The sequence below is a fragment of the Arctopsyche grandis genome, chromosome 6, assembly GCF_051622035.1.
Source record: "Arctopsyche grandis isolate Sample6627 chromosome 6, ASM5162203v2, whole genome shotgun sequence".
NCBI classification, from domain to species: Eukaryota; Metazoa; Arthropoda; class Insecta; order Trichoptera; family Hydropsychidae; genus Arctopsyche; species Arctopsyche grandis.
This window is the reverse complement of record NC_135360.1, coordinates 5,703,586-5,727,470: the sequence shown is the minus strand read 5'-3', so window position 1 is coordinate 5,727,470 and position 23,885 is coordinate 5,703,586. Positions and strand designations below refer to the sequence as shown.

At 37.5% G+C, this 23,885-nt stretch overlaps 5 protein-coding genes across 7 annotated transcripts in view; 1 reads left to right on the top strand and 4 right to left on the bottom strand.

Moving 5' to 3' along the window:
* Positions 1-20,534, bottom strand: part of LOC143913041 (uncharacterized) — a 478,228-nt gene extending 457,694 nt beyond the window's left edge. Inside the window, exons 1-2 of the mRNA XM_077432554.1 lie at positions 19,701-20,534; positions 19,439-19,629 (exon numbers count right to left, since the gene is read on the bottom strand). Coding sequence (XP_077288680.1) covers positions 19,491-19,629; positions 19,701-20,101 — 540 coding nt within the window. The 5' untranslated portion in view covers positions 20,102-20,534 and the 3' untranslated portion in view covers positions 19,439-19,490. The remainder of the gene's footprint in view (positions 1-19,438; positions 19,630-19,700) is intronic.
* The window catches only part of LOC143912989 (dipeptidyl peptidase 9), a 557,546-nt gene that overhangs the window by 283,901 nt on the left and 249,760 nt on the right, over positions 1-23,885 (bottom strand). The window lies entirely within an intron of this gene.
* Positions 1,420-4,354, bottom strand: LOC143913016 (uncharacterized). Of its 3 annotated transcripts, none has more exons than XM_077432517.1 (3): positions 4,039-4,354; positions 3,672-3,974; positions 1,420-3,597 (listed from the first exon to the last, which is right to left on the bottom strand). In XM_077432517.1, the coding sequence occupies exons 1-3, from the start codon at positions 4,135-4,137 to the stop codon at positions 2,512-2,514; spliced, it is 1,488 nt and encodes a 495-aa protein (XP_077288643.1). In that variant the 5' UTR covers positions 4,138-4,354; the 3' UTR covers positions 1,420-2,511. The 3 variants fall into 3 exon arrangements, 2 of the variants coding, with proteins under 2 accessions (XP_077288643.1, XP_077288642.1); XR_013260682.1 differs by having other exon boundaries at positions 1,424-2,165; positions 2,326-3,597; positions 3,672-4,346; XM_077432516.1 differs by having other exon boundaries at positions 1,424-3,597; positions 3,672-4,182.
* LOC143912539 (uncharacterized) lies at positions 7,704-8,323 on the bottom strand. The gene is made up of 2 exons (XM_077431825.1): positions 8,000-8,323; positions 7,704-7,931 (listed from the first exon to the last, which is right to left on the bottom strand). The coding sequence occupies exons 1-2, from the start codon at positions 8,321-8,323 to the stop codon at positions 7,704-7,706; spliced, it is 552 nt and encodes a 183-aa protein (XP_077287951.1).
* Positions 11,544-23,467, top strand: LOC143912538 (uncharacterized). Its single transcript, XM_077431824.1, has 6 exons — positions 11,544-12,818; positions 16,125-16,230; positions 16,302-16,438; positions 16,703-16,850; positions 20,914-20,987; positions 22,034-23,467. Exons 1-6 carry the CDS (start codon positions 11,544-11,546, stop codon positions 23,465-23,467), a joined length of 3,174 nt encoding a protein of 1,057 aa, XP_077287950.1.

Here is a 23,885-nt window from a genome sequence, read left to right as displayed (position 1 = left end):
CCAGGTTTTAAGAAGGAAATAGTTTTTTCAGTTGGAGTACGAGCAGTGAGTAATACGAGTAAGTCTACATCTTCACCAACAACAATAGTTGTATTTGTCAAATTGAATTGTTCTATTGCTGTTTCAATAATCAGTACATCTGCATCATTATTAGCTTGTTTTACCAATATATTTTCAGCAGTAAACTTTTCTTTCAACATTGAAATGAACCGAGACTTGTGAGTATTTGCAAGAAATTTCTGTTGACTGGTAGGAACTGTGATCAAATAAAATATCAGAAGATGAAGATGTTGCTAAAGTTCGACGACGTTATTCTGCAGCTTTAATATTTCTCGTGCAATCATTATAGCCATCAAATACGACAGTAACTCTGAGACCAAAATGTCGACGTACATACTGAACATATTTATCTAAAATAACGTTGAATGTTTCTTCACTATCCCACACAACGCGGTGTAGTAAGTATCCTCCGTCAATGATGTACGTCGTATTAGTGTTGTTAATATCAATATTTACCTTTTGAAAACAATCGTAAATAGCAGACTTCTGTGTTTTACGCATCCCGATGTCATCAAACAAAGATAAAGGGTAGGGAGCCAATTCATATTCAAAATATTTCTCTATTTCATCTTGAAATGCTGCAGTAATACTCATGCGTTGGAATATACGTGGCGTACTTATGCATATTATGACGATTACAACTTTTTGAATCGTTATACCTCAGAAACGGTGGCTCTTAGGAAAAAAAGTATTGATACATTTTTTATAGATAATTTTATGATCTACAATTTTTGTCTGAAGTAATTTTATGATAAAACTTACCGTTTTGCTGAAAATCGCGAAAAACCCATATTTTTGACCTTTGACCTCAGGTAAAATTTTTTCCAGGTATCAGAACGATGAGGAGTTTTGACATGTCATTTATAATCATGTTTTGAACAATTTTACTCACTTTCAGCTTGTTGTGAATTTATGTACCTTCACTGCTATTTTTGGTCTAATTTGACCGGACTATATGTAAAGTAAATAAATAAATAAAGTACGGTATCTCCAATGGGAGCGTTCGGTGATTACTAGTCAAATGTGAAACGGTCACAGGACAACCGGTCGCTCTAGATTGGTCACACGTGATCACACTTAAACTGGTCACACCCGAAAATTGATAACGAAAAAACTGGTCACACCCAAAAATTAAAAATTGTTCGAATTTTTTTTGATTGTCTCATTGTATTTTTATAATTAATTGCACCGTGAATAAATAGAACGATTATTATGAATATTAACTGTGGACTTTTTTTTTGTAAATTGGAAATCGCCCCCCCCCTAGAAAAATTGCTGGATCCGCTGCTGTACATACTATGTGCAAGACTAAAAACAAAGGATGGATAAAATAACGGGGAAAAATAAAATAAAACAAAGACATGTCGGAAAAACTGTGATTATTTTAAATAATTCAAGTTGGAAAATATACATATGTATATTATATTTAAAACAAAAACAAATATAAACAAGAATTTAATTTAAAAATGAACACATTTAAAAAACAAAGATGATAAATACATTTATCTAGCAAAGCTCAGTTTTTCCAATTTCCAAGGTAAAAAGCTTAAATTCAAATATACATACATATACACAGGGTTTTTTTCCCCATGTAACGGAGTTCCGTCACCTTTTTGTCTTAGCATTTTTTTACACTTTATGTTTGAAACTATTACTATTCCTTTTGTAACTTTATTTCGCATAATTTTAACTTTATTTAGAATACTAATAACATTTAAAAAAAAGCTATTAACATTTATGGTATTGCTATTGACATTATTTCTGATACTGATACGGTAAATATCAAATATCACATTTGTATGGCTTTTCTTTTGTGTGAGATCTCATGTGTATACCAAGATGAGCTTTTCGAGCAAATGATTTCAAAAAAAATGTCGCATTTGTACGGTTTTTCCCCTTTGTGCAACATCATGTGTATATTAAGATAACGTTTTACAGCAAATAATTTTAAACAAATATTACATTTGTATGGCTTTTCCCCTGTTTGAGAATTCATGTGTCTCTGAAGATGACTAATTTGACTAAATGATTTTAAGCAAACGTCGCATTTGTATGGCTTTTCCCCCGTGTGAGATCTCATGTGTCTATGAAGACTACGAGAATGACTAAATGATTTTGAGCAAACATCACATTTGTGTGGCTTTTCCCCCGTGTGAGATTTCATGTGTATATGAAGAATATCAATTTGACTAAATGATTTTAAGCAAACGTCACATTTGTATGGCTTTTCTTCCGTGTGAGATCTCATGTGTCTATGAAGACTACAAGAATGAATAAATGATTTTGAGCAAACATCACATTTGTGTGATTTTCCCGCCATGTGAGATCTCATGTGTGTCTGAAGATGACAAATTTGACTAAAGGCTTTTAAGCAAACATCACATTTGTGTGGCGTTTCCCTCGTGTGAGATCTCATGTGTCTATGAAAATTACTAGGATGACTAAATGATTTTAAGTAAATATCACATTTGTATGATTTTTCCCCGTGTGAGAATTCATGTGTCTCTGAAGATGACTAATTTGACTAAATGATTTTAAGCAAACGTCGCATTTGTATGGCTTTTCCCCCGTGTGAGATCTCATGTGTCTATGAAGACTACGAGAATGACTAAATGATTTTGAGCAAACATCACATTTGTGTGGCTTTTCCCCCGTGTGAGATTTCATGTGTATATGAAGAATATCAATTTGATTAAATGATTTTAAGCAAACGTCACATTTGTATGGCTTTTCTTCCATGTGAGATCTCATGTGTCTATGAAGACTACAAGAATGAATAAATGATTTTGAGCAAACATCACATTTGTGTGATTTTCCCGCCGTGTGAGATCTCATGTGTGTCTGAAAATGACTAATTTGACTAAAGGCTTTTAAGCAAACATCACATTTGTGTGGCGTTTCCCTCGTGTGAGATCTCATGTGTCTATGAAAATTACTAGGATGACTAAATGATTTTAAGCAAACGTCACATTTGTATGGCTTTTCCGCCATGTGAGTTCTCATGTGTCTACGAAGATTTCTAGAATGACTAAATGATTTTGAGCAAACATCACATTTGTGTGATTTTTCCCCCGTGTGAGAATCCATGTGTCTCTGAAGATGACTAATTTGACTAAATGATTTTAAGCAAACATCACATTTGTGTGGATTTTCCCCCGTGTGAGATCTCATGTGTCTATGAAGACTACGAGAATGAATAAATGATTTTGAGCAAACATCACATTTGTGTGGCTTTTCCCCCGTGTGAGATTTAATTTCTACATCCAGATGTCTTTTTTGAGTAAACATTTTTGTACAAACTTCACCTTTGTGTGATTTTATCCCAGGGTAAGACTTTATATTTGTAATAAAATCAATTTCTTTTAAAAACGATTTTTGTTCAGTGTGAAACGACAAATGTTTCACAATAGTTGATTTTTGAGAAAATGGTTTTAAACAAATATCAGATTGGGAAATATTCGGTAATGAAGACTCTTCCGGTGGAACTCCAGCATCATCTGCCTCAAAATCACTCGAAATATCCTTTTCAACGTGTATCTGTAAAGTTAAACGAACGTTATACAATTAAAACGAATACAATACGTTTTTAACAAGATTAGAAGTGACTATACCGTAGATGTAATATTTTCTATCAAATAGACATCTTGTTGGGAGACGCTTCTTTCTAAGGCACTAGATTTCCAGGCATTCGCCTCGACATTACAAACATTTGGTAACGAATCAACATCTGATTCATCCTTCCAAATTAAATCTTCCAGTAAAACTTCTTCTGTCTTCACATTCAAACTCTCATTCAACGTCAGCTTCGACGTTTCGTTGCTTTGAAGACAATCGTTTCGAAAACTGCTGAGCAATTCCAGAGTGTTGATACACGAAAGGCATATCGCATCTGGCAAGCCGTCACCTCTTTTAACCTGCAAATGAGAGGGGCAGCGATGAATAGTTAATTTCGATGATAATAGGATAAAAGTAACTAACCGGCAGTCGACAAGAGGTTCGTATGAGCTGTGCCAGTGGATGAGGATTGTCGTGGATGGAGACAGTCGGAGCAGAACCCAGACAAAGCCTGCACTCCATCGCATCGCCGAAGTCTTCTGTCAAAACTGAACACTTCTATTCATCGGTAACGTGTAAATTGTTCGAATACTATTCACCGAATGCCATTTTACCGACGATCGGAGGCCGAGACGCTTCTATGCACAAAATATAACCAATAACAGCATACCATGGAATTTGAGATTCACTGTAAGTTCGCCTAATGCAATTCACCTAATTCGAGTATACCTAAGCGAGTAGGTCGAATATCAACATACCGAACGACGACCATACCTAATTTCATATTTACCTAACTTCAGTTTACCTAAATACAAATTGGTCGAATGAAGGTTGTTTTACGTTGACGGATAGATGGCATTTTTGCATTGAAAATTTCAAGATTATTTAAAACAAAATAATATATTAAGTTGTATTTTAAAATTTATATTTTATTAATAGATGAAGTCGATCACTGGCACGTATTTATTGTTTTTAAAAAATGTGCGTGTTTGGCTGTGTATTTTAGTGATAATTCAAACAACATTAAATATCTTTGAAACTGAAACACTGAAACTTTTTACTGCGTAATAAAATTTTAATCGTTGCGCTATAATTTTTTTTTCCTTTTGCAAATCTGCCGGAAGTAGCATTATTTTTCTTTGAATTATTATATATCCTAGACCGTGTATCGAACTGAATTTTTATATCTATAACTTGTATTAACTTGTACGCTCGAACTTACACTATTTTTTGGACTTATTAATTAAATGTCTACTCTTATCGAAAAAATATAGTCCTTCAATTAATATTACATAAATAATAAATAATCAATAAGTTTTATAAACCGGAAACGAGCCTTTTATTACATACAAATCTCAAAAATGCTGCGACTGCTGCTGCCGATGGTGCTGATTTTTTCGAAACTATTTGATACTCACATTAAACTAATAGTTGATAGTGTCATGCCGACTCGAATTGCAAGTCAAGTGCCGTTTTATTTAGTGATAAGTAGATAGAAGAAACGGAATTCAGCGAAGAAATGTCATACGATGAACACTTACCATTTTACATATCGACTAATTCCGATAAGTCATATTTTAAATCCATTGTCATATGAAATAATTATTATATATGGGATAGATGAAACATATTGTGACTAATCAGAATATATTACAACAGGTAAATACACTTTTACTATACATATGTACTCTGTTAATATTTTTCTTATATAGATATATACTTTTTACCCGAACACTAGAAAAAGTCAAAGATTTGTGGAAACATTGTGTTTCATTTGATACTTACTCTAGAGAACAGCTGGCATTGTTATCATTATGGGGGATGAACGAATGAGACGACTGGCATGTTAATGCACGTGTTTATTATATGACAGCTAAAGGCAGAGTGAGTAGCGGCTCTCCGAACCCAGCCGAGTTGGTCCCCACTCGCAGGAAGGCAACCAAACTCGACCATGTCGTATAAGCGAGCCGCCACATCACTCCCCCCCCCCCAGCATCAGCGATACAAAAATTACAAAGAAACAAATTTTACAAAAGAAAAAAATTATTGTTACACAAAGAGAAAAAAAATTATTGAGTGGGGAGAAAAAAAATTGTTGACGTGGGTCATCCGCTGTGTAGGTGTACCGCCCTGAATGGTCGGTACATTCGAGGGCGGTGACGTCGCGAGCAGGACGGTGGGTCGTCGGATGGTCGCGCCGATGCGATGCTGCGCCGGCGCCGCTCTTCCGAGGCTGATGTCGGTTGGTGGGGCGGCGGGGGCGGCAGGGGCATCGATGTGGTTGACGATACTCCGAGCTGGACCGTGAGTCGTTGTGGCTCGTGGAGGTGTTGTAGCGCTACCGCCCGTCTCAGCGTGACGACGCTCGTGGGGACGGACGGGGCCTTGATGATGATGATGGTGGTGAGGTGGTGTGTGATGAATCTTGTGGTGCTGGATGACCGTTCTATGTGTACTGGATCGCGCATGACTCCACATCCAGCTGTCAAGATCGTCGTCTCATTCGCTCCCCCATTTTTTTAAGCACCTGTCATCGACGTTGTGGCTGGACTCCAGTCGGTAGGTAGGTAGGTAGCCGTGTCTGCTCGTTTATTGTCACCCGCGGGCCGTGGCGTGCTGTGTTGATGGCGATGGGGGCGCGGCGGGTAGCTTTCCCGCCTGGCTCGGCGAGGCAGGGATGAGCGGCATGTTGAAATTGATCGAGGCTGCATGGCTCGATGTCGGGGGTCACCAGTTATGGGGGATGAACGAATGAGATGACTGGCATGTTGAATTAATCGAGGCTGCGTGGCTCGATGTCGGGGGTCACCAGTTATGGGGGATGAACGAATGAGACGACTGGCATGTTAATGCACGTGTTTATTATATGACAGCTAAAGGCAGAGTGAGTAGCGGCTCTCCGAACCCAGCCGAGTTGGTCCCCACTCGCAGGAAGGCAACCAAACTCGACCATGTCGTATAAGCGAGCCGCCACATCATTAACAATCTTTGAGTTTTACTGAACAACATTTCAAATCTATTTTCAAACAAGAAATCGAACGAAAATAAACTAGAAAATATATATATCACTCTTTATCTTCCGGCGACAATTCGTCTTAGATTGTAGAAGACAAGAGTCTCCACTTGCTGAAGTTGAAAATTATAAAGAAAAAGTAAATATATATTGTGGCGGCTCGCTTATACGACATGGTCGAGTTTGGTTGCCTTCCTGCGAGTGGGGACCAACCCGGCTGGGTTCGGAGAGCCACTACTCACTCTGTCTTCAGCTGTCATATAATAAACACGTGCATTAACAATGCCAGTCGTCTCATTCGTTCATCCACCATAATATTAATTATTTAAATAATGGGAATAAAAAGTACACAGTAAAATTTTAAAAATTGAAAGAAATAGTCTTTTGAAATTTTTTTAATACACAATAATTATGATAAATATTAATAAATACGAAAACACAGTATTTAATGAATGGTCTGGTATACAAATATTTAAAATATAAAAAAAACTCATGGGGTGGTGATTTATTGGCAGTCTTTTCACTACACAATAACCATGAGCGGTGACACATCACTTGCAAAACTTGATTTTAAGTGGCAGTCGTTACATAACAATTCATTCCACAATAAAAACAATTCAAAACAACATATCAATTCGGAAATCAACGAAAACACAGTATTTAATGAATGGTCTGGTATACAAATATTTAAAATATAAAAAAAAACTCATGGGGTGGCGATTTATGCAATAGTATTAAAGCTAATCAGTCTTTTCACTACACAATAACCATGAGCGGTGACACATCACTTGCAAAACTTGATTTTAAGTGGCAGTCATTACATAACAATTCATTCCACAATATCAACAATTCAAAACAACATATCAATTCGGAAATCAACGAAAACACAGTATTTAATCAATGGTCTGGTATACAAATATTTAAAATATAAAAAAAACTCATGGGGTGGCGATTTATTGGCAGTCTTTTCACTACACAATAACCATGAGCGGTGACACATCATTTGCAAAACTTGATTTTACCACAATAACAACAATTCAAAACAACATATCCCAACAATCAACGAAAACAAGGACTAAAATGATAAATTGTGAGCAACCCCACGTAAATAATCTAGAACGCTGGAGTTGCTCCTATAATTCTCGACCAACCTCGACAGTCTCTCCGCCCAATCTCGATAAACTCTACGTGGGTTGCTGGATTGTATTCCACTTAGTGACTGCTCTATTTGTATTTCATTAAATCTTTGTTCCCTCTTCAGGGCAGAAATAAACTTCCAAATATTAGGATGGTCAGCCGATACCTGTGTATGAAAACGGCGATGCCAGCCTTCTAAAAAATTGTCTGTTTTTGGAAGACCATCTTGCACACCTGCAAAGCAGTTCCACATTTCGTGTGCGAAATGTGGCGGATGCCGCTGATGTCGACGACACGCTGGATCTCTTCGGGGAATGTCGATGTATTGACCAAATACTCGAAAGTGGGAACTACTTCGTTTGCCGGAACGAACTCCAAAGCCGGTAGCATTTTGAGAGTCAGTGCGAGCTCTGGATCTTCTCGGTACCTTATTTGTAGGCCACTTTCTTGTATCCGTCGGAATATGCATTGACTGAAATGGAAGAAGCAGCCACGATGCACAGTGAGTGGTAGCTCGGTTCGGATGGCATTTATGACTGCTACTTCAAAATCAGTCATTATTGTTCTTGGTGACGGATTTGACCCCGGAAGCAATTTCTTCACTTCTTTAAACAATGTGGCGTACGTCTGCTGCGTTTTATTTGGCAATAATGCATATGTAATGTTTGTGTCCTTTTGATGTTGTCGATTTTATATGCTAAAAAATCAATTCACTATATTAAAAAAAAAAAATGATACTTTCTCGAGAATTCTCGAGATTCGAAACAAAAAGGAAAATCTCGAGATTCAAATATTTCCAGAAAATAAGATTCTCAAATCTCGAGATTTCGTGGCCTTACGACCCACGATTTGTCCGATATATTTTTGTGCTGGCCACCCCAGACTGACAGTCGCGCGCCAACGGCTTCGGCATAAACACGCAGCTTTTCTCGCCACCGAAATCACCAGCTCTTTATTTATCTGTCTATGTTACTACGCCATCTATTGATATCGCGTCGAAAAATTACTAAATAATAAAATTTACTACTATTGGTTTGAAACTCGGCTACTGCTGGTTTGAAACTCGAAATTAGGTGAATGTGTCTTTCGGTATAAAGATATTAGACGAATTTACCATTAGGTCAATAGATTTTCGGTAAAAGCGTCATTAGTGGAATTGCATTAGGTGAATTGATTTAGGTGTATATCATTCGACCAATTTACCTTCACCCGGAATTTGACATAAAATCCAACATGGCCGCCCTCTCAGTATTGTCAGTGCAAAAAAAACCGCTTAAATTGTTCGGGAATAACTTTTAATTAATCGCCTATAACATTATCTTTTTCACACAATAGGTATGACCGCCTTATGCACCATTTAAAATTTAAGAATTTAATTTAAAAATGAACACATTTTAAAAATCGAAAAAAGTCCTAAATACATTTATTTAAGAGGGCTGTACACCTGAAACCTTTATTTTGTTACCGTTCCTTTCTTCGATATATATATTGAGTGAATGCGACAATATATATCAATATATATAATGAGTGAATGCGACAGTTGCGCTTCGACCAGATAAAACGTATTTTAAATTGACAAAATCGAGGTTTCGTATTCTACTATTTTCTCCTCCAAAACTGGACCAATTTTTAAAAAAATTTCATCATCGGTATGAGAAAGATACTTTCTGTGCATCTATCGGCGTATTTTTTGTTAAATCGACCGTTAAATAAGCACGCTGGACTCGTTTCGTGGGTGTAAAAAAGAGGCGATTTTATAGATGTTTGGCGGCTCCTAGCTCATATAAAAAATAATTAATCAAAAAAACAAAACGATAGATGCACCCCAATGGTGGATATCCATAGCATATTAAAAAATAATTTCTCTAGTGCCATAATTGAGGAAGGGAGAAGTACAGTACGTTTGTATGGACAAGGCGCTGCTGTCCAGCCCTCTTAATAAAGCTCACTCTTTCCAATGTAGTTTACTTAAAAAAATAATAAGCTTAAATTCAAATAAAGATGTTAACCGTATCCCGGCCTAACGAAACAGTTGTTTGAAGTTTATATATGATAGTAGCAACTCCGAACGCGGCCGAGTTGGTCCCAACTCGAAGGAAGGTGACGGAACTCGACCATGTCATATAGCAAGCCGCCACAATACTAACGAGAACTCGAATGCCAAATATTGTGTATTCGCGATTGTCATGGCAAAAATTGTGTTTGTGACCACCGCAATGTGACGAATAGTCCAATTACCAACTGGATGAACTGTGTTGTTGAGTCTACTGGGTTTATATAGATCCAAACTTTCTCTGGATAGGTCACGTTTTGCAGCTGTGTAGAAGGTTAAGAACTCAATTTGGCCAAATTACATGACGCAATAATTTACAATTCACCAACAGGTAATCAAAAAAAATAATTAGAGATCGAATATACGATTTTGGGCAGTGGCAACAGAGAAATCTAATAAATAATTTCGAAAGAGACTTTGCATATACATATGTAATATTGGTTGGTTGGGAACAAAACATTTTTTTTTCGATTCATAGGCGCCGATTCAATTTCTTTCGATTCAAAGGATTCGAAATCCCACAGGGCGAAGGCGCCGAGGGCGCAAGCGCAGCCACCGGGGGCACAGGCGCCGGATTCTGATATACATATAATTTAGAAAAAGATTTAGTATATATGTTTTTTTGTTCGTGACAGTCAATTTAATCAAAAAAAACCATTGATATAGAATAACCATAGATGCGCCCTTACACTGTAAGCCGATCACCCTGTAAACCCATGCACAAACTAGTGCACGGTCCAACTCTCAGTAGTTATTGAGCTTCTAAGTGGGAAGGTCATAGGACATAGATATAGAATAACATTTTTCGAAAATGCCAACGTGTTCAGTGAAATTGTGTTACAATTACTCAAGAAAACATAAAAAGGCGGATGGCATCACATATCATATGTAAGAATTAATATATAATGTCTTCAATTATAGTAGTATTTAAACATATAATGAAATATCGGCACAATTCTATGCACTAATGGAACAGTGGTCGACAACCTCTGCCACAGGTGTTATTAAATGCATTCTTGTGGATGTTACTAATGTTTAAATATTGTATTAGTTAATGATGGTTTTATTATAGTAACATACACGCGGAGTGTCCAATAAAATAAAACTTCAGTGCATGTAAAAGGTACATAAACTGGTTACGTACCAATGCCTACCACTGTTGGCCGGTCCCAACTTCTCCTCTAGTTAAACCCCCCGCACCCCTCAGTAAGTGGTGACAAGATCTCCGACCAAAAATGTATTGTAAGGCGCATCTAGGTTATTCTATATCGATGAAAAAAAAACAAATGAATAATCAAATAAATTTATATAAAATAAAACTATTCAAATAAATTTAATGAAATGTTTATTGTTAGATTAGTCATGTTTAAGCGGTTTATATTACAAATACCGAGTGAAGCCGGGTTATAATAATTATACTAGTGTTATAATAATATTATAACATTTATCGTGAGTGGCAATGATTTAACGTCAAGTGTCAAATAATTGGTATCCATGGCTGTCAATTCTTGTAGGTTAAATCAGTATATTGACGACAAGAAAGACGAGATGGAGTGTCGAATCTGTCTCAATTATGCATCAACTTTATCTTCCTTCTCCATTTTTGACAATTCTACTTTATTGGTGCAACGACTTTGGAGCTGCTTTCGGCTTCAGGTTCAATCAGTGACATACCTATTTTAGGACTAGGAATTACCATAAACTAAAGTAGAAAACAAAATACATATGAAGCTTCATAGATTTTATTTCATTCACGTATTCACAAATAAAATTACAGTCTTTTTACAGGTTGAAAGAGATCATACACTTCCAGAAACAATATGTCTGTCTTGCGAATCCAATCTGACATCTTTGACCCATTTTAAGACCGTTTGCACTCAAAGTGACAAAACACAAAGACTAAGAAACGCCGAGTCTTGCAACATCAAAACGGAAGAAGTCATCGTTGACGATTTAATTTGGGATGATCAAAAGAGTTCAAAAATTGTCGAGTCTACGTCTGTTGAAAATGTATCGAAAGTTTCCAACAAAGCCCACACATGCGAAATATGTTTGAAGCCGTTCAATTTTAAATCTCACCTCGCGTTACATATGATGACGCACACTGGAGAAAAACCACACAAATGCGGACTCTGCCCCAAGACCTTCTCTTGGAAAAGCAATATGCTGATGCATATGAAGGTGCACACCGGTGAAAAGCTGCACCAATGCGAGCTCTGCCCGAAATCCTTCATTTCAAAATACAATATGTTGGCGCACATGAACATGCACACGGGAAGAAAACACACTTGCGAAATCTGCTCCAAATCCTTCGGGCGCAAATACAACTTGTCCAAACACATGAAGGTGCACACCGGACCCCACATCTTCAACTGCGACGTCTGCTCCAAGTCGTACACCCGCAAACCCAGCCTGGTGGTGCACATGAAGAAGCACACCGGCGAAAAACCGCACAGGTGCAAAATATGCACCGAATCGTTCGTGCACAAGTACACTCTGGACCATCACACGTGGCTTCACACCGGAGACAAGCTGTACAAATGCGATGTTTGCGCCAAGTCCTTCGTGTACAAAACCAACCTGGTCAAACATATAAACGCTCACACCGGCACTCGTCTGCACAAATGCGAACTCTGTACAAAATTGTACAAAGACAAGTATACCCTGTCCGAGCATATGAAGAGACACGCCGGCGACACGACTTACAAATGTGAGGTGTGCTCAAAGTCGTTCTTTCACAGGACTTCTTTTGCCTACCACATACGCACACACAACAGAACCAAGCCACACAAATGTGCGATTTGTTTGAAGGCTTTCATATACAAATCTCAGCTTGCGAAGCACAAGATGATTCACGAGCTGCGCAAGTGTGATAAACGTTTAAAGTCGTACGTGCATTTGAACACGCATAACGGAGCCAGGCCACACGAGTGTGACGTCTGTTTTAAATCGTTCACTCGTAAACCCCACCTGGTGTTGCATATGAAGTCGCACAACAGAGTCTAAACCAGTGGTTCTCAAGTGCGGCCACTGGTGGATTTTACTGCGGCCACCAGCGACTTAATAGTAAATAAAACTAATATTTTAAAAAACTTAAATATAATTTAAAAATTACAAAAAAGTAACTTAACAATAATAGATACCATGCTCATCATTGACAAACTAAAAAATATAGCGAAAAGCCTTGTGACAGAAGTTGAAAATGACAATTTTTCAATTTTATCTTCTGTTAGTGATTTGATCATTGAAGTATAATGTATATAATAGTCATTCCTAACAAAAGTATCGCTTAAAAGCGAGCCATCGAAGAGAGAGACGGAAAGTCAGAAGAGAGACAAAAGAGTGGACAAAATAGCTGACATCTCCGGGCACACGGATTTTTTGTGGCTACATTTTTAGGGGCTGAGAGCAATTCTATGCATACTACTTCAATGTAGATAAAGTAATAATAACTGTTTTTCAATGAGTGAGGCTGGTCCGAACATCTAGCACGTGCACATACAGATGTTCGGACTTTTTCGAACTAATACTACCACACAATTTCACTAGTAGAGCCTATTTCAAAGAGATTCTACTGCAACTGAGAAAAACAGCCGAAATCTCCGTCTGCACGGAGTTTTAGTAGCAACATTTTTGGAAGCTGAGAGCGCTTCTACCCATTCTACTTCAATGGATTTGATAGATAAGATGACAGACACAACTTCAAAATTAAAATTAAAACTTAAAATAAAAGAGTGTTTTAAACCTCTGAATCTGGAACTTGATAAAAGGTTCGAAGAATTGAATTTTTTTAAAACTGTTTCTTTTGTATCTTCCCCTTTTATTATGATGACAAATGAAAATTTCATTGTACTACAAAATAGATTAAAATCATTTTCAGTATTGAGATTAATTAACTGGGCTAACGTAAAATATTTATTATCAGAAATTAGTCATGATCAAGTAATTAATAACCATTTTAATAATATTTCGGTCGGAAATATACGTTGACAATGAAACAAACCAATATAAAGATTTGGCAACAATTGCTTTATTAATATTGTCTATTTTTCCCACTACCGTATATTGCGAAAGATCATTCAATGTAATGCACTTTATTAAAAACAAATTTATAAACCAACTGACAGACGCAAACTTAGAAGCAGCAATGCGGCTTGCATTGGAAGAAAGGAGTATTGAGCAATTTCCATTTGCATTATTATTAAATAAATAGATACCAAAATGTTAGAATTTCTTTTATTTTATGAATAAATTGATCCACTTTTTTTGTAACTTTAATTTATTTGATTAAATTTGGTGCGGCCACCAGACATTTCCATGAGACCATTATTATCACCTGTGCGGCCACGGTAAAATTTCGCCTGAGAACCACTGGTCTAAACTGTATTTAATTAATTTATGTATACTATTTAACCCTTTGAACGCCGATCGGAATTATGCCAACAAGTCCATGAGCCTGAAATACGCCGATACAAGAATACTACTCGCTAAGCCTTTCCAGGTAGCATTGAATGTGGATCGTGTAATCCGTGTCAATGTTTATAAGACTGGTTTATACCGAAATTTCTGAATTTATAACCGTAGCAGAATTTTTTGATGGAGATCGCTAACTGCCGAGTGTTTTAGATTGTGGCTTGGCATTTAGATTGTGAGCATTCATAGATATATAATACTGTTACGTACGCCGCGGATTGAGTGAATTGAGCGCACTTACTTCCAAGAATTATATCTGGACTCTAAGTGCATTTAGGCTAAACAATGACCGTTATTAGTTATTTCTCAGAATCGGTACGGGGAGACCCAATGTCGTGGAAATACATATCCGAATACGTGACTATACAACAGGTAAACAGATTAGGCGTCCTGAGAGATCTACCCTTTATAAGGCGGTACGTAGGCGATATCAGGTCGTAGGCGATATCAGGTCATTCTGGACTGAACACTGGCAATACATCTCCTTAATCATCAATAAATGCTGTGAGACGACTTTTGGCCTTTTACTTGGATCCTCCACCCACCCCTACGCAACAATACCATAGATACGCCTTCACGCTCTAAACCGGTCACCCTTTTGGACCATGCACAAACAAAGTAGTGTATGGTCCAACTCTCAGTAGGTAGTTAGCTTCTAAGTAGGAAAGTCGATTGCGGAGATCTTGTCGATAGATATGCGAAGATCTTGTCGTCACTAACTGAGGGGTGCGGGGGGTTTAACTGCGGGGAAGTGGTGAAAAAAACGACGACCGCTGCGTCGTAGGGAAAAAACTTCCCCGCTAGTTCAACCCCCCACACCCCTCAGTTAGTGACGACAAGATCTCCGACCAAAATTACGCTTCAGGGCCCATCTATGTGAGCATTACATTTTAAAAACAATGAAGAAGATGGAACTAGTTTTGGAAAAATACATTCATTAATAGACTTCTTTTGTTAATTTTATATTGTTGAAAGATATATTAGAGAGTCTAAACACGCCTTTACAAAACTCGAAATCCTCTGCGGTATTTATCTAGGTTTGTTTGGATTAGCTACAATTTTTATACCTGCTTTCTATTGGATTTCTAAATAATTCTAGTTGGAAATGTTGGCGAAATTCTCAGCGTGGTGGGCATTCAACAAAAAATTATATCAGCACTCAAAAGGTTAATGATTTTGGTAATAAACAATATTAACACGATTTTTTTAAATGACAATCTAACCAGCAGAATAGACTAGTGGTTACCATATAATGTCACGGATTCAAATCCCTCTGGTTTCTGCTAGCCACACCTTGGATTTGTAACTCCAGGTCGATCGTTTCCTATCATTGTTTGCCAATTTTCATTGAAACGGTTCCAAAATATTGGCAACCTTACACATTTTCTCGCAAAATCTCGAGTTTAAGGGAATCACAAATTTCGCTGAATTGTATAAAATGCTGCAAATTTACAAATTTGATCATACATGTCTATGTGAATCTTAATTGATATTGTGGCGGCTCGCTTATACGACATGGTCGAGTTTGGTTGCCTTCCTGCGAGTGGGAACCAACTCGGCTGGGTTCGGAGAGCCACTACTCACTCTGTCTTCAGCTGTCATATAATAAACACGTGCATTAACATGCCGGTCGTCTCATTCGTTCATCCCCATTATATGTATATACTGAATTTTGCTGAATTGTTTAACCCGTTGGGTGCTGATGACTCGCCTGTCGTGATCACAAAATTTACGTAGCCACCCTCGATTCGCCGGGCGTGTTTTGTAATGGTGAAAACATCATGCAATACCTTTTAGCAATTGTGGACTTTTACGCTACCTTTTCGAAATTAGGGAAAAACCACAAGTTCTTTTTTACGGGATATCATAGGAAAAGTACATTCAGTCTTAGCTCAACTTTCGTTTGAGACATTCATCCGTTTTTACATTTATCCGGGCTGTATTTTAATTAATTCGCGACTCCTATGTTACTGGAACACTGAGGGTGAATCGGAAATATGTATAATCCAGTAGCGGTTGTAAATAAAAAATTAAAAAAAAATGAATCCGTGATGCAATATACTCCAAAGGGAATATGCATTACCAAATGGAAAGATTGTCGAGAGATTTTGACGATTTCCCCGGAATTTAATGGGGTGTCTACACAGGTAACCAATCGCCAAGGCAATGTTTGTAGAAAAACCCAATTTGATAATTCAGTACATATAATAAATTTTTGGGCGGAGTAGATTACCACGATTAGATGTTAGCCTACTACCCATGTAGAAGAAAAACTTTAAGATGGTACAAAACATTAGGCACACATCTATTTCAGACAATGTTATTAAATTCTTATTACATGTATAATACGCACAATACAAAGAAAATGTCTTTATACGATTTTAGGCTGCAAATAATAGAAACATTAGTAGGGTGTCCCCCAAAACAAAATCTTCATCGTCATCATCTTCCCAGTTTTTGTGACAAAGACCAGCAGGAAAAAACCAAAAGAAGACGGTGCAACAATTGCTGGAGTGAACGATAGGAGAAGAAAAGCCACTCTCTTTTATTGTATGGAATGTACAAACCAAATGTTTTAGGTCGTATGACGACAAAAATTTTAATTACATACAAGTTTTTTTTACCATTATTTTATGCAATTTTTATTAAAAAAATATATTTGTTAAAACATAAATTAAAGTGTTTTATTATTTTTAAATATCATTATATTATTTGCTAATTATACGAACAAAAAAAATATAGGTAATGTATAGCGTGCTTTATGCAAGGTGCAGGTAGACGCGCGTTCGAAGTAATTTTGTGGGACAGAGCTATTTTATAAAATATCAGCATCGCACGAAAACAACAGATTCGGGCTCAGCATTGAAAGTGTCAAATGCTGCAAATTTACAAATTTGACCATATATGTCTCTGGATAGTTATGTATTTACGAATGTATTTATGTACTTTGTACTAATAATATTTGTATCAAATGTACAATGTTTCTGGCCATGAAGGCGCATTGGGGTTACCTGTTAGGCCTTCCTGGTATAAAATAAAAATATATACATGTACATATGCACATATTTATACGTACACATCAGGCACGGTCCATAAAAATTTCAACCGAATCTATCATCTAGGGTTATTTGTCAAATGTGAATCGCTAACAGGATAACCGCTCGCGCGGATCCCGTCACACAAGAATTGGTCGCAAGAAAACTGCTCGAAAAATTGGTCGCAAATACTTTTTTTTTTTAAATTTCACATAATTTAAATTTATCTTGAAAGTGTATCAACATCTTTCGTCCTTGGTGCGCAAAATTGATAACTCCACCGAGCAAATTATTCATGGCAACTTTTTGATTGCTCTACGACATGCTCGAGTTTTAGCCACCATCCTGTGAGCTGGGACCAACTCGGCCATGTTGGTTCGCCGCTACTTTACTTCCTTCCCAACCGTCATATTAAATAGTCGCGTCTTCAAAAATTCCGTCGTTTTGCTCCATACGCCTCCCATATGACGATTTATATAAATCATACGAACTGAGTATAATAATGGTAATTTTTATTATTTTTAGTTTCTTTCTCTTATATCTTCTATTATAGTTTTGCTGGTTGACATTTAAGTGGGTGACTTTGGAAAGAAACTTAACTGACCTTATAAAATCCATTTCATTCGTTGTTTTGTGAGAGAATGGACGTCTGCAAATAAAATAAAAATACGAGAAATAAAATCATTTGTGATTTAACCGATTCAGTAAAATATTAATTTAAAACCTTTTTTGAAACAAAAAATATACGAACTTTCGGAAAAATAAACGTTACACATCTGTTTTTGAGACAAAATAAAGTAAAGGGGACCTTTCTAACGATTCGCTCCATAGGATGAACAATTTCTAAGAATTTTACCCAAGGCATACCACTTAAAAACCAAAATATACTTGTTTCGAAATAATAAAACCTTTTTTTTTCAAACACATAGCAGCGATTATTTTATCAGTTACCCAAAAGTAACATACATAAGAAATAAACGTAGCATTCATAGATCCATAGTATCTCATTAGTTGTTAAATTCATAATATTTTCTAAATTCACACTATTCCTTAATTTAGGGGGGTGAGCGCCCCCCTATTACGTCCCTGAAAAAAAATGCATAATATTTTCAGTTAATGTTAATCGAAAATCGGGATTTTGGGGAGGGGGCCCCTATCCTATATTTCTGTATACATGGTTGTGTCTAGATTAGGAATAGATTTTATATTCGGAAACTGTTTAAAATTGTCTATTTAAATCTTACTATATCGTCGAAGTATAATTAAATACTATTATGAAGTAAATTTAAATCGCTGGTTGATGATGAATCGTCCTATCAAAATTGTTTCAAGCAATTCAGTTTATATTATTCACAGAAATTTGTTTATTCCCATTTTTATTTCAGTATGTAGTTGTTACATAGGTATTGGTATATATGTATGTACATATACATAATCTTGAGGTTGGAAATGGGCCCGGCAAAAGGGCCCACGCAAATGTTGAAACTTACATTTCGAGCCTAATAAAAAAAAGTTAACCGATCCTTGGGCTGTTAAAGCAGGTATTAATTGTTTGTGTATATCGTAAGAAATTCGTTTTGTTAAAATACCCAAACTTTAGGTCCCAAAGTGCAATATCCTATACATTTTTACACACATGAAGTAGTTAAAAAGTTATTTAATTTTACTGAGGGCCCATATTTTCTAACAGATAGTGGGGCCCAAATGCCATCGGGCATGTTCGCTTGTATAGCCAGTCCGCCACTGGTCCCATCAATAGTGTGGATGCTGATGGTATTTTAGTAAATACAATATAATTGTTACCGATCGTCGCACGAATCTCAAAAAAGAATCTGTAGAAATATGCTCCATGTTAAGTTTTAATAAATTTTAATTGGTATTATATTTTTATATTCATATTTTTTGTCTTTGTATTTTTATATTCATGTTTTTTTCATTGTAATTTTAATTTACAAAACATTTTTGAATTTTTCTATTATTATTATTAATGCTTGTGTTGTCTTTAAATTGTATAATATGTATATAAATTTTATTAAAATTCATCGAAATTTTTTATTATTTAAAATTATACTCTTCATAAAAATAAGATGCTAAATTGAACATTTTTAATGCCGTTATGGAGGATGAACGAATGAGACGACTGGCATGTTAATGCACGTGTTTATTATATGACAGCTGAAGACCGAGTGAGTAGTAGCTCTCCGAACCCAGCCGAGTTGGTTCCCACTCGCAGGAAGGCAACCAAACTCGACCATGTCGTATAAGCGAGCCGCCACATCACTCCCCCCCCAGCATCAGCGATACTTAAATTACAAAGAAACAAATTTTACCAAAAGAAAAAAATTATTGTTACACAAAGAGAAAAAATTATTACGTGGGGAGAAAAAAATTGTTGACGTGGGTCATCCGCTTTGTACATAGGTGTACCGCCCTGAATGGTCGGTAGATTCGAGGGCGGTGACGTCGCGAGCAGGACGGTGGGTGGTTCGATGGTCGCGCCGATGCGATGCGATGCTGCGGCGGCGCCGCTCTTCCGAGGCTGATGTCGGTTGGTGGGGCGGCGGGGGCGGCAGGGGCATCGATGTGGTTGATGATACTCCAAGCTGGACTGTGAGTCGTTGTGGCTCGTGGAGGTGTTGTAGCGCTACCGCCCGTCTCGGCGTGACGACGCTCGTGGGGACGGACGGGGCCTTGATGATGATGATGATGATGGTGCTGAGGTGGTGTATGTCTTGTGGTGCTGGATGACCGTTCTATGTGTAGTGGATCGCGCATGACTCCACATCCAGCTGTCAAGATCGTCGTCTCATTCGCTCCCCCATTTTTTTAAGCACCTGTCATCGACGTTGTGGCTGGACGTCGGTAGGTAGGTAGCCGTGTCTGCTCGTTTATTGTCACCCGCGGGCCGCGACGCGTGTTGATGGCGATGGGGGCGCGGCGGGTAGCTGGTAGCGGGTAGCCTGGCTCGGCGAGGCAGGGATGAGCGGCATGTTGAAATTGATCGAGGCTGCGTGGCTCGATGTCGGGGGTCACCAGTATGGAGGATGAACGTATGAGACGACTGGCATGTTAATGCACGTGTTTATTATATGACAGTTGAAGACCGAGTGAGTAGTAGCTCTCCGAACCCAGCCGAGTTGGTTCCCACTCGCAGGAAGGCAACCAAACTCGACCATGTCGTATAAGCGAGCCGCCACACCGTAAAACGCTAAAATGCAAAATGAAAATGCTAAAATTGACAAAAACATATGCCCAAAATACGGATCTCTAAACATAAGCCAATTATAAGTTTCTTCAAATAGCATGAAAAATGGAAATTGCTATGAAGGCCAATAAAACAGAAAAAAAATAACAATACAAAACGAAAAATAATGACAAATTCGTAAATAATAGTAGATTATGGTGAGTAACAGTAGAAAATTAAGCAAAAAGGATTAATTTAGGTAAAAAACAAAACAAAAAAAGTATAAAAAAATATATGTATACTGTATACATATATTTTTGGTTGTGGCTATTTGCAGGTACTGTATCTGCGAATTATTGGCTATTTGCAGGTACTGTATCTGCAAATTATTGGTTATTTGCAGGTACTATATCTGCAAATTATGGGCTATTTGCAGGTTATCAGGTTACAGTGCAATCTGTTATCGGTGAACAGACGGTATGTGAAAGAGATGGCCGCATACGTAATGGCTAGAGCGTCGCGTCAGTTAACGAGATCTTGGTGAACAGACGGGCTGAGAAAGAGATGGCCGTATACGTAATGCCTGGAGCGTGTCCTTGGTTTACGGAAAATCTGTGAACGAGTTGTCAGCTAACCATATGGGATAGTATTTACTTAAAATATTTTCCATATCCAGTTCCTATATAGCAGAGCCACGCAACCCTCACACACTATCTCGCTCGCACGCGTTAAATCTATATGGGGCTATACGCTTCTACGTGTGCCGCGGCACACACGTTGCGATACTCTGCTATATAGCAACCTGTGGTTGCTATTTCGGAACAGGATACGGAAAATACTGTAAATATTGTTAGTAAATACTGTTGGTGTCGACGGCGCCATTGCAAGACGATTTGGAATACGGCGACAAAAATAAAACTTGAAAACGTTAAAAAGACTTCTCTCTTCAAAAATTGGAACTTCCCTATCTGCATTTGTTATTTCATACGATTCCCTATCTGCATTTGTTATTTCATACGATTCTGTCATTAGAGATGCTTTTTTTTTTCAAAAATGACATCAATATTAAAATAAAATAATAATCGTAATTACTATGTAAGTTTATTTAAATTATTTGTACGTTAAGAAATAGTGCATTATAATTTTTTATAACATATAGAGCTAATGTAGACATTGAATTTGCGATTTTGGGTAGTGGCAATGATTAAACGTCAAGTTCCAAATAATTGGTATCCATGGCTGTCATTATTTGTAGGTTAGAGCAATATTTTGACGTTTAGAAAGACGAGATGGAGTGTCGAATCTGTCTCAATTATGCGTCAACTTTATCTTCCATCTCCATTTTTGACAATTCTACTTTACTGGTGCAACGACTTTGGAGCTGCTGTCGGCTTCAGGTTCATTAATTGAAATACCTATTTTAGGCCTTGGAATTACCATAAACAAATGGAAAATAAACTGTAAAACATCATAGATTGTATTTTGTTCAAGTATTCACATATAAAATTATAGCTTTTTTACAGGTTGAAAGAGATCATACACTTCCAGAAATAATATGCCTATCATGCGAATCCAGTCTGAGATCTTTGACCCATTTTAAAAACCTTTGCACTCAAAGTGATAAAACACAAAGACTTAGAAAAGCCGAGTCTTGCAACATCAAAACGGAAGAAGTCATCCTTGACGATTTGATTTGGAAAGACGATCAAAAAAAAATTGTCGAGTCTACGACTATCGAAAGTTCATCGAAAGCTATAAAAGATATGACCGCATCAAATAAAGTTCATAGATGTGAAATATGTCTCAAATCTTTCACCTACAAATACTCTTTGGTAGAACACACGAACATTCACACCGGAGCTAGTCCTTACAAATGCGAAATATGTTCAAAGCCGTTCACATTTAAATCTCGCCTTGCGGGACATATGAAGACACACACTGGAGAAAGACCGCACAAATGCAAACTCTGCACCAAGTCCTTCACTTGGAAAGGTAATCTGCTAGCGCATATGAAGGTGCACACCGGTGAGAAGCTGCACCGATGCGAGATCTGCACAAAATCCTTCATATCAAAATGCAAACTGGTGGTGCACATGAACATACACACCGGGGAAAAACAACACACTTGCGAAATCTGCCCTAAATCCTTCCTGTGCAAATACACTCTGGCCAAACACATGAACGTGCACACCGGAGCCAACATCTACGACTGCGACGTCTGCTCAAAGTCGTTCACCCGCAAATCCAGCCTGGTGGTGCACATGAAGAGGCACACTGGTGAGAAACCGCACAAATGCGAAATATGCCTCAAATCGTTCACGCACAAGAGCTCTCTGGACCAACACATGCACGTCCACACCGGAGCCAAGCCGTACAAATGCGAAATATGTTCACAGTCGTTCACCTCCAAATCCAATCTAGTACCTCACATGATCACCCACACCGGCGAGAAAGCGCACAAATGCGAAATATGCACAAAATCCTTTGTGTACAAGAACTCCCTAGTCAAACATATGAACATTCACAACGGGACCGGTCCGCACAAATGCGAACTCTGTCCTAAATCGTATACCCACAAGTACACCCTGGCCGAGCATATGAAGACACACACCGGCGACAAGAGTCACACATGTGAGGTGTGCTCAAAGTCGTTCTCCCACAGGAGTTCTTTGGTCCAGCACACGCACATACACACCGGAGCCAAGCCGTACAAATGTGCGGTTTGCTTGAAGGCATTCATATATAAATCTCAGCTTACGAAGCACAAGAAGACTCACACCGGACAAGAGTTGCACAAGTGTGACATATGCTTTAAGTCGTTCATACATTTGGATGCGCACATGAACACGCATAATGGAGCCAGGCCGCACAAGTGTGAGGTCTGTTTTAAATCTTTCACTCATAAATTCCGCTTGGTGGTGCATATGAAGACGCATACCGGAGCGAAAACTGTGTAATAAATTAATTTATGTATTATTTAATGCTTATTGTAATAAACAATATTAACACAATTTTTTTTAATGAAAATCTATATACATATATATGTATGTATATACAGTGTACTCTAGATTACCCGGGAGCAGATTATCGAGTTTACGAATTATCTATGCTTGAAATAAATTTGGAGATAAGAATTCACAGTGGAATGTAGTGAGTAGAACATTTCTAACTGTAATTTAAAATCATTCATCGCTGGATTTAGTACGTTCAGATAAAATGTCGATACGATGTAGCATGGGACTAACGAGAACCGAGCATGCTGTCGCATTCGTGCAATGTATTGTAACATTGTAAGGACGTAATATAATTTCTTTACTTTTTTAAAATTATTTCTTATATACATACATATATGATATCGCTATTCTGTGTCTGTCT